At 39.0% G+C, this 12,302-nt stretch overlaps 1 protein-coding gene across 1 annotated transcript in view; it reads right to left on the bottom strand.

Annotated features, from left to right (window-relative positions):
- Nucleotides 1–12,302, bottom strand: part of ADGRG4 (adhesion G protein-coupled receptor G4) — a 94,152-nt gene that overhangs the window by 26,006 nt on the left and 55,844 nt on the right. The window contains exons 20-23 of the mRNA XM_075187285.1: nt 12,002–12,133; nt 10,321–10,443; nt 10,106–10,151; nt 8,183–8,286 (exon numbers count right to left, since the gene is read on the bottom strand). Coding sequence (XP_075043386.1) covers nt 8,183–8,286; nt 10,106–10,151; nt 10,321–10,443; nt 12,002–12,133 — 405 coding nt within the window. The remainder of the gene's footprint in view (nt 1–8,182; nt 8,287–10,105; nt 10,152–10,320; nt 10,444–12,001; nt 12,134–12,302) is intronic.

The following is a 12,302-nucleotide window of genomic DNA, read 5'->3' as shown; positions in this document are numbered from 1 at the left end:
TTCATCTTCTACATCACTGTCTTCTACCCATCATTCAGCTTCTACATCACTGTGTTCTAGCCATCATTCAGCTTCTACATCACTGTGTTCTACCCATCATTCAGCTTCTACATCACTGTGTTCTACCCATCATTCATCTTCTACATCACTGTGTTCTACCCATCATTCATCTTCTACATCACTATGTTCTGCCCATCATTCATCTTCTACATCACTGTCTTCTACCCATCATTCAGCTTCTACATCACTGTGTTCTACCCATAATTCAGCTTCTACATCACTGTGTTCTACCCATCATTCAGCTTCTACATCACTATGTTCTGCCCATCATTCATCTTCTACATCACTGTCTTCTACCCATCATTCAGCTTCTACATCACTGTGTTCTAGCCATCATTCAGCTTCTACATCACTGTGTTCTACCCATCATTCATCTTCTACATCACTGTGTTCTACCCATCATTCAGCTTCTACATCACTGTGTTCTACCCATCATTCAGCTTCTACATCACTGTGTTCTACCTATCATTCAGCTTCTACATCACTGTGTTCTACCCATCATTCAGCTTCTACATCACTGTGTTCTACCCATCATTCATCTTCTACATCACTGTGTTCTACCCATCATTCAGCTTCTACATCACTGTGTTCTACCCATCATTCAGCTTCTACATCACTGTCTTCTACCCATCATTCAGCTTCTACATCACTGTGTTCTAGCCATCATTCATCTTCTACATCACTGTGTTCTACTCATCATTCATCTTCTACATCACTGTGTTCTACCCATCATTCATCTTCTACATCACTATGTTCTGCCCATCATTCATCTTCTACATCACTGTCTTCTACCCATCATTCAGCTTCTACATCACTGTGTTCTAGCCATCATTCAGCTTCTACATCACTGTGTTCTACCCATCATTCATCTTCTACATCACTATGTTCTGCCCATCATTCATCTTCTACATTACTGTCTTCTACCCATCATTCAGCTTCTACATCACTGTGTTCTTGCCATCATTCATCTTCTACATCACTGTGTTCTACCCATCATTCATCTTCTACATCACTGTGTTCTACCCATCATTCAGCTTCTACATCACTGTGTTCTACCCATCATTCAGCTTCTACATCACTGTGTTCTACCCATCATTCAGCTTCTACATCACTGTGTTCTAGCCATCATTCATCTTCTACATCACTGTGTTCTACTCATCATTCATCTTCTACATCACTGTGTTCTACCCATCATTCATCTTCTACATCACTATGTTCTGCCCATCATTCATCTTCTACATCACTGTCTTCTACCCATCATTCAGCTTCTACATCACTGTGTTCTAGCCATCATTCAGCTTCTACATCACTGTGTTCTACCCATCATTCATCTTCTACATCACTATGTTCTGCCCATCATTCATCTTCTACATTACTGTCTTCTACCCATCATTCAGCTTCTACATCACTGTGTTCTTGCCATCATTCATCTTCTACATCACTGTGTTCTACCCATCATTCATCTTCTACATCACTGTGTTCTACCCATCATTCAGCTTCTACATCACTGTGTTCTACCCATCATTCAGCTTCTACATCACTGTGTTCTACCCATCATTCAGCTGCTACATCACTGTGTTCTACCCATCATTCAGCTTCTACATCACTGTGTTCTAGCCATCATTCAGCTTCTACATCACTGTGTTCTACCCATCATTCATCTTCTACATCACTATGTTCTGCCCATCATTCATCTTCTACATCACTGTCTTCTACCCATCATTCAGCTTCTACATCACTGTGTTCTAGCCATCATTCATCTTCTACATCACTGTGTTCTACCCATCATTCATCTTCTACATCATTGTGTTCTACCCATCATTCAGCTTCTACATCACTGTGTTCTACCCATAATTCAGCTTCTACATCACTGTGTTCTACCCATCATTCAGCTTCTACATCACTATGTTCTGCCCATCATTCATCTTCTACATCACTGTCTTCTACCCATCATTCAGCTTCTACATCACTGTGTTCTAGCCATCATTCAGCTTCTACATCACTGTGTTCTACCCATCATTCATCTTCTACATCACTATGTTCTGCCCATCATTCATCTTCTACATCACTGTCTTCTACCCATCATTCAGCTTCTACATCACTGTGTTCTAGCCATCATTCATCTTCTACATCACTGTGTTCTACCTATCATTCATCTTCTACATCACTATGTTCTACCCATCATTCATCTTCTACATCACTGTGTTCTACCCATCATTCATCTTCTACATCACTGTGTTCTAACCATCATTCATCTTCTACATCACTGTGTTCTACCCATCATTCAGCTTCTACATCACTGTGTTCTACCCATAATTCTGCTTCTACATCACTGTGTTCTACCCATCATTCAGCTTCTACATCACTATGTTCTGCCCATCATTCATCTTCTACATCACTGTCTTCTACCCATCATTCAGCTTCTACATCACTGTGTTCTAGCCATCATTCAGCTTCTACATCACTGTGTTCTACCCATCATTCATCTTCTACATCACTATGTTCTGCCCATCATTCATCTTCTACATCACTGTCTTCTACCCATCATTCAGCTTCTACATCACTGTGTTCTAGCCATCATTCATCTTCTACATCACTGTGTTCTACCCATCATTCATCTTCTACATCACTGTGTTCTACCCATCATTCAGCTTCTACATCACTGTGTTCTACCCATAATTCAGCTTCTACATCACTGTGTTCTACCCATCATTCAGCTTCTACATCACTATGTTCTGCCCATCATTCATCTTCTACATCACTGTCTCCTACCCATCATTCAGCTTCTACATCACTGTGTTCTAGCCATCATTCAGCTTCTACATCACTGTGTTCTACCCATCATTCAGCTTCTACATCACTGTGTTCTACCCATCATTCAGCTTCTACATCACTGTGTTCTAGCCATCATTCATCTTCTACATCACTGTGTTCTACCTATCATTCATCTTCTACATCACTATGTTCTACCCATCATTCATCTTCTACATCACTGTGTTCTACCCATCATTCATCTTCTACATCACTGTGTTCTACCCATCATTCATCTTCTACATCACTGTGTTCTACCCATCATTCAGCTTCTACATCACTGTGTTCTACCCATAATTCAGCTTCTACATCACTGTGTTCTACCCATCATTCAGCTTCTACATCACTATGTTCTGCCCATCATTCATCTTCTACATCACTGTCTTCTACCCATCATTCAGCTTCTACATCACTGTGTTCTACCCATCATTCAGCTTCTACATCACTGTGTTCTACCCATCATTCAGCTTCTACATCACTGTGTTCTAGCCATCATTCATCTTCTACATCACTGTGTTCTACCCATCATTCAGCTTCTACATCACTGTGTTCTACCCATCATTCAGCTTCTACATCACTATGTTCTGCCCATCATTCATCTTCTACATCACTGTGTTCTACCCATAATTCAGCTTCTACATCACTGTGTTCTACCCATCATTCAGCTTCTACATCACTGTGTTCTACCCATCATTCAGCTTCTACATCACTGTGTTCTAGCCATCATTTATCTTCTACATCACTGTGTTCTACCCATCATTCATCTTCTACATCACTGTGTTCTACCCAAAATTCAGCTTCTACATCACTGTGTTCTACCCAAAATTCAGCTTCTACATCACTGTGTTCTACCCATCATTCAGCTTCTACATCACTATGTTCTGCCCATCATTCAGCTTCTACATCACTGTGTTCTAGCCATCATTCAGCTTCTACATCACTGTGTTCTACCCATCATTCAGCTCCTACATCACTGTGTTCTACCCATCATTCAGCTTCTACATCACTGTGTTCTAGCCATCATTCATCTTCTACATCACTGTGTTCTACCTATCATTCATCTTCTACATCACTATGTTCTACCTATCATTCATCTTCTACATCACTATGTTCTACCCATCATTCATCTTCTACATCACTGTGTTCTACCCATCATTCATCTTCTACATCACTGTGTTCTACCCATCATTCATCTTCTACATCACTGTGTTCTACCCATCATTCAGCTTCTACATCACTGTGTTCTACCCATAATTCAGCTTCTACATCACTGTGTTCTACCCATCATTCAGCTTCTACATCACTATGTTCTGCCCATCATTCATCTTCTACATCACTGTCTTCTACCCATCATTCAGCTTCTACATCACTGTGTTCTACCCATCATTCAGCTTCTACATCACTGTGTTCTACCCATCATTCAGCTTCTACATCACTGTGTTCTAGCCATCATTCATCTTCTACATCACTGTGTTCTACCCATCATTCAGCTTCTACATCACTGTGTTCTACCCATCATTCATCTTCTACATCACTATGTTCTGCCCATCATTCATCTTCTACATCACTGTCTTCTACCCATCATTCAGCTTCTACATCACTGTGTTCTACCCAAAATTCAGCTTCTACATCACTGTGTTCTACCCATCATTCAGCTTCTACATCACTATGTTCTGCCCATCATTCATCTTCTACATCACTGTCTTCTACCCATCATTCAGCTTCTACATCACTGTGTTCTAGCCATCATTCAGCTTCTACATCACTGTGTTCTACCCATCATTCATCTTCTACATCACTGTGTTCTACCCATCATTCATCTTCTACATCACTGTGTTCTACCCATCATTCAGCTTCTACATCACTGTGTTCTACCTATCATTCAGCTTCTACATCACTGTGTTCTACCCATCATTCAGCTTCTACATCACTGTGTTCTACCCATCATTCATCTTCTACATCACTGTGTTCTACCCATCATTCATCTTCTACGTCACTGTGTTCTACCCATCATTCAGCTTCTACATCACTGTGTTCTACCCATCATTCATCTTCTACATCACTATGTTCTGCCCATCATTCATCTTCTACATCACTGTCTTCTACCCATCATTCAGCTTCTACATCACTGTGTTCTACCCATAATTCAGCTTCTACATCACTGTGTTCTACCCATCATTCAGCTTCTACATCACTGTGTTCTACCCATCATTCAGCTTCTACATCACTGTGTTCTACCCATCATTCATCTTCTACATCACTATGTTCTGCCCATCATTCATCTTCTACATCACTGTCTTCTACCCATCATTCAGCTTCTACATCACTGTGTTCAACCCATCATTCAGCTTCTACATCACTGTGTTCTACCCATCATTCAGCTTCTACATCACTGTGTTCTAGCCATCATTTATCTTCTACATCACTGTGTTCTACCCATCATTCATCTTCTACATCACTGTGTTCTACCCATCATTCAGCTTCTACATCACTGTGTTCTACCCATAATTCAGCTTCTACATCACTGTGTTCTACCCATCATTCAGCTTCTACATCACTATGTTCTGCCCATCATTCATCTTCTACATCACTGTCTCCTACCCATCATTCAGCTTCTACATCACTGTGTTCTAGCCATCATTCAGCTTCTACATCACTGTGTTCTACCCATCATTCAGCTTCTACATCACTGTGTTCTACCCATCATTCAGCTTCTACATCACTGTGTTCTAGCCATCATTCATCTTCTACATCACTGTGTTCTACCTATCATTCATCTTCTACATCACTATGTTCTACCTATCATTCATCTTCTACATCACTGTGTTCTACCCATCATTCATCTTCTACATCACTGTGTTCTACCCATCATTCATCTTCTACATCACTGTGTTCTACCCATCATTCAGCTTCTACATCACTGTGTTCTACCCATAATTCAGCTTCTACATCACTGTGTTCTACCCATCATTCAGCTTCTACATCACTATGTTCTGCCCATCATTCATCTTCTACATCACTGTCTTCTACCCATCATTCAGCTTCTACATCACTGTGTTCTAGCCATCATTCAGCTTCTACATCACTGTGTTCTACCCATCATTCATCTTCTACATCACTGTGTTCTACCCATCATTCAGCTTCTACATCACTGTGTTCTACCCATCATTCAGCTTCTACATCACTGTGTTCTACCTATCATTCAGCTTCTACATCACTGTGTTCTACCCATCATTCATCTTCTACATCACTGTGTTCTACCCATCATTCATCTTCTACATCACTTTGTTCTACCCATCATTCATCTTCTACATCACTGTGTTCTACCCATCATTCATCTTCTACATCACTGTGTTCTACCCATCATTCAGCTTCTACATCACTGTGTTCTACCCATCATTCAGCTTCTACATCACTGTGTTCTACCCATCATTCATCTTCTACATCACTATGTTCTGCCCATCATTCATCTTCTACATCACTGTCTTCTACCCATCATTCAGCTTCTACATCACTGTGTTCTACCCATCATTCATCTTCTACATCACTATGTTCTGCCCATCATTCATCTTCTACATCACTGTCTTCTACCCATCATTCAGCTTCTACATCACTGTGTTCTACCCATCATTCAGCTTCTACATCACTGGTTTCTACCCAAAGTTCAGCCTCTACATCATTTTTTTTCTGCCGATCCTTCATCAAGCATCTTTGTATTATATCCATCATTCATCTTCTACATCACTGTGATCATACACAACTGTATTATAACCATGATTCGCCTGATACGTGATTGTGTTGTCCTCCTCATATGTCTCATACTTCATCATGGTTTACCCATCAATCACCCTGTACAGTGTTGTGTTCTACCAATCATCCATTTTGTATGTCATTGTGTTCTACCCATCATTCATCTCATACATCATTATGTTCTACCCATCATTCATCTCATACATCATGATGTTCTACCCATGATTTGTGTTTTACATCATCTACTTACTATTTATCATGTAGTTTCTACTTAATCTCTAGTGAGTTTGTCTCAAAAACGGACGGGATAGGTATTTTAAAATCAACACTAATCGCCAGAAATTGTATTTTGGAATATTAAAATCGCAGGTAAATCCATAAGGCGACTTTGCACATACAATCAATCAAATTGCTGAAAAAAAATCACAGCTTGATACATTTACCCCCAGTTAGTAAGACAGTTCACTTCTCCTTTAACTCCTCCTGCTGGTGTAGTTATAGTCACAGGTAAAGCAATTCAGTTCCAACTTTTTAATAACACAGTACATAGAAAGCTCTCCTCGATGCAGTTCTGACACACGCTGTGTGACTCTCAACTGCAGCTCACATCTCCACTGGGATGATCTCTCCCTTTTGCTCTGACACTTTTCACAAACAAGTCTGCAGGCGATATCAGGGGAGCACGGGAGCTCCTACCCATTGTCCCGGGTCCCCAGTTCTTTCTTCAACTTTCCTCTCTGTTTCTTGCTCTCTCTCTCCATTTTTCCTGCACTTTTCTTCCTTAATCCTCTCTGTGACAGATGCTGCTCCTTCTCCTCTAGCTTTGTAGCAGACTTATGTGTTTTGTCGACATACGAACACATACGAGCCATCATTTTATTCCTCCCCTCAGGGGATGGTGCACGAAACATTGTGTCAATTTAGCCCCGGCCCATGAAGGAGTCATGCAAAAGAGTCATTTTCACGTGATTCACCACGAATCACATTATGGACGCTCCCATGCGAGAGAATGCCCTGCCCTCCCGGGAGTCCAGGAGACCTACCCAGAACTCGGGAGTCTCCCAGATATTCCTGCAGAGTGGACAAGTATGAGCTGCCAGCTTGAGTTGATCTCCTAACAGACAGCCTGGCTACACACGCTTTGCAAGGCCCGCACCTCAGCAACTAACCGACCCCCCTGGTGAGTTCCCGCCTGCAGTCATCTGGGAGCATGGCTTACAATAACACCACAAAGGGAGTTACATATATCAATGCACTTCTAAATTAAACAAACTACCATTTATTAAATAAAAAAAAATATGCTGTTGGTAACCTTTGTATGTAAGGCTATAAATTGTTCTAGAGTAGACAGAGTTATGATTAAAATAGCTAGTGTGCTTGTTACAGAACTCCAGCTAACGTAAAATAGGAGAGAGCCTAGTGGATTGAATTATGGTGCTAATAGTGCTTGCAGTGTTTTTGCTCCCTAAAAGAAATTGGGATCCTTATTACATAGCAAAGTTTGTGTAAGTGTTGTGAAAATTGAGGTGTTTATATATTTAATACTATGTACCGTACTTACAAGTAGAACTCCAAAGTGAGTAAGATGGGTGCAGTTACAAGATGTGTACTCCAAGTTTGTGGATGTTTGTAAACAGCCAGATGTGTTCCATCCTCCCAAATTATCTGCACCAGAAACATATGATCCAAGAGTTAGTTAATGTTTGCCAATCAGCAGCATAAAAATCAGGATAACATAATTATTTTCCATGAAAATAGCTTAGCATAACAGGGGCAAATATCTCTATTTAGGAAAGAGCGGGTGTAAGGTTTATTTTGAAGTGCATTTAGATGGTGTTGTTGGGAAATTCAAGTATGCTGCAATTAAATGGCCTTAGATTCTTATATAGTCAGAGACATACTGGACCCAGTGTGTGAAATTGTTTTAAAGTAGTTACATTATGCAAGACTAAAAAAGCAACCTGTTTTGTTGCATGTTCATAAACCACTAGTATAGCACCTAAACCAGTCTGTCTTTCTAATTTATTATACATTGACACATTTTAACCTGTTCATACTTTGCTTCCACTATGCATCTTTTCTAAGAACCTGAAGCATAAGGGTAATTACAGGGTATTAGTATCGTTATGTAATGTTTTGCTAAATAGTTATTTGCTTGCTCCATTACTAGTGGCTATTTCAAAATAAAAAGTTTGCTAAAAAAAATGAATGGGTCTGAACTGAGTAACTATATTTTAGTCTGGAAGCTCTGAAAAGTGTGAATTGGCAATTATTATATTTAGTCATAAGATTTACATCCCATTGATGGAACACAATACAAATATATTCCTTATACATGACATCATACTTGTCCAGATACAGGATGTGTAAGGAAGCACTATGATTAAATTCTTATATAGTTTTTATGTATTTATTTGTAAATATAGCTTCATATGTGCTACAATCATTATTTATTTTGTTTTGTTCTTGGAATAAATGTTCCTATATGGTAAAAGTATTTTTTCCCTTGTAGCTTTAAATGTGAAATGTTTCCACACACATAGGTGGCCAGATTGGATGACATCTAGCCATCACTGCAATGGCCAAGTGTTTGGACTTCCATCTTTACCTGGGTGGTCAGAAGATAAGACTATATTGTTTATCTTCTGATTGAATTTTAGCGGTATCTGGTGAACTTTCACATATGTTATGATACTGGGCCTATTGCATTATAAAGATGCTGATATTGCAGTGTGTGTGGTAAGCTTCATAAGGTATTGTCTGATAGTTTTGGCAGAATTCCTAGTGAGCTTAGATTGAATATCTGGTATAAGTTCTTTTCATGCCATTCATAATTTAAACTAACCTCATATCTCATGGATGTTACAATTACCTGTCCACTCATGCAGGGCCATCTTAACAACATTAAAGGCCCCCGGGCAAAGCAGTGCACCGGGGCCCCTATATATATATATAGAGAGAGAGAGAGAGAGAGAGAGAGAGAGATAGATACAGATATAGATATAGATATATAGAGATAGAGATAGATAGATGTACTTGCTCGGTGACCCTTGAAGGTTTTTTTTTGCAGTTTTTTTTTTTTTCAGGATTATTTATTCTAATTAAGAGCCCCGCCTATGGGGCCCCCTTGTCCGTGGGGCCCCCGGGCACCTGCCCATCGTGCCCAATGGAAAAGATGGCCCTGCACTCATGGGATTATGTTAATGAGGACAGGGTTGTGTGTGACAGGGGCAGTGCTATGACGATTGGCAGGAAATTAATGCAATCAGGAAGCTACAGACTGAGAATTATAGTGGAAGGAGCAGAGTCCTCACCAGCACAGAGTAGTAATATGATGCTCCTAATTGGTGCAGGGACACTGTAGTGTCAAATGTAACTCTGTATGAAACAAATTTCATACATCCAACTTATTTGTAACTTTTGGAATACTGTCAGAGTCATTTTCATTTTAAACAATAAAACACAACTAAACATGATCACTTACTGTTTAGAGTAAAGTCCCAAAATACACACTTCACTGGAAGTTCATCCTAAAAGAATAGAAAAAATACTTGCTATAATGTATGTTTTAAACAGGTTTATGTTAGGTGATTTTTATATATCCCCTGCTGTTTGTATTTGTAAATTAGTGGTCTTCTCTCTAATAATTTATGCCATCTATCAGATGTATGTAATTGTAAATAAGGTTGTGTAACTTACCACATTTTCATTAATGTGTCGCAGAGTTATGGTCACTGGCTCGTTCAGCTCTTCAATATTGGTACCCTCAACACTGGCACTTACAATGTAAGAGTTTAATATTAAATCGCTGGATTCATTACCCTACCAAAAGATATGGTTTCAATTATTTAAATGTCAGTGCTTTAAAATAATATTCCATCCATATTACTATGACATACATTAAAAAAATTGTGCTGGGATAATTATATTGTTGTAACAGATGACATATCATAATCACAATCACAGACTCTATATTTGTATAAATTGGGTTTAAGGATATCATTGTTTAGCATTCATTATCAACATGTATGTATTTCAAGTTGTAACATGCTCCATACTGTAGAATGACCACCTTACCAAATATATGGCCCCAAGCATTGTAGCTAAGCTGTTAATGACAGTACAAGGTTTCAATAAAGTGGCCATGAACTGTTGTAATCATGCTCAAAGGTTTAACCAAATGGCAAACCATTGCATGAACATATAAAAAGCGACCTTGCCACATTTATGAGAGGGTAAGAAATTGAAAAACAATATATATACCTTTGTTTTTAGGCCATGTTACTGTAAAGCACACTTTCTTTGCTTCTAAACTCAGTAGAAGTAACAGGTCACAGTTTAGACTAATTCCTGAGGTTGCACTATCCACGATGAGCAAAATTCAAAATTACTGTTTTCCCTATGTTGAGCATTTAAAGTAAACTGAGATGTACACCCATATGCAATCAATAGAACCCTACCCCATATGTCCCGATATAAACATTATAACATTTCCATGACAAAAGATCAAAGTTATATTGCTAGTGAAGTTGATGCATCACCAGAATTGAGGATCGTCAGGCCTGGAGGGACAAAACATATCCGGTCCTAAGGTAGTTAGAATGATTCTGTAAGTCGCTTCAGAGTTCCATGAGCGATATTATAACAACTATGTACTTATTTGGTCAGAGATCTTCTGGTACATTACCCATATATAGAAGTGGTAAATAGGAATGGCATTAGTTTTCAAAAGATTTATGGCATCATCATTTTAGTATTTAATACCATCCCTCACAGGGGCAAACACAGGATTTCTAGAGAGGGGTATCCACACCATGCTGCCAATGGGCATGACCAGTATGCATGGGGGCATGTCTATAATTTTAGACAGTGCTGTACCGATCTCAAACTCTTCCTATCCCCATCATATACACAGGAAATTCCTATCCCCATTATGTACACGGGGGAAGACACCTCAAGCATAGAGTGTCCTAAGCTTGGTGTGGGAGGTTTCCAGGCACCAGGAAAACCCCCTGGGTGCGCCCCTGCCTCATATACTGCAAGAAATGTATTGTCTTCTATTATAGATAGTAAAGCAGTCATTTGGGCACAAAATGTGTTGAAGAATTCTGATGTACTTTAAATATAAATACAAAATTTACCGGGTATCATCCCGATTTTCTGTGCAAGTAAACTGAATTTGATTTAGTGGTTTGATATATTGCCATTACAATATGAGTTTGCATCTCAGTTGTGAAGTTAGACATATTACAAGGTATATAAACGAACTCACACATACTTTTAGGGGAGTCTGTCCTGTTCCAGTTTATACTTATTCTGAATGAAATGAAAAGATACTTAGAGATTAAGTTCTCACAAACTTTCAATACAAAATGTTTACCTTAAAAAGTGATGGAGTCCCAAAAAAGTTAAACTGCACTTTGGAAGCTGCTGCTATTGCTTGGTCTTTTATTGCTTCAGGTAAATGAATGTAGCCAACAGCCTTGACTGCAGGAACGTTTTCTAGCGATATCTGTTGAAATATTTTCCAAAAATTACATTCAGAAGACTTATTTAGACATAGCATTTACCCCAATGGTTATCTCCTAATAGTATTTAGCAAAGCTCAAACGGATTTTATTTTTAAATGCGATTAAAAACTAATACTGTAATATATATTGTTTTAAAATGTATATGTCTAG

This window comes from Mixophyes fleayi, chromosome 9 (assembly GCF_038048845.1).
Source record: "Mixophyes fleayi isolate aMixFle1 chromosome 9, aMixFle1.hap1, whole genome shotgun sequence".
NCBI classification, from domain to species: Eukaryota; Metazoa; Chordata; class Amphibia; order Anura; family Limnodynastidae; genus Mixophyes; species Mixophyes fleayi.
Note: the sequence above shows the minus strand (reverse complement) of the source record. Positions and strands in the feature narration are given on the sequence as shown.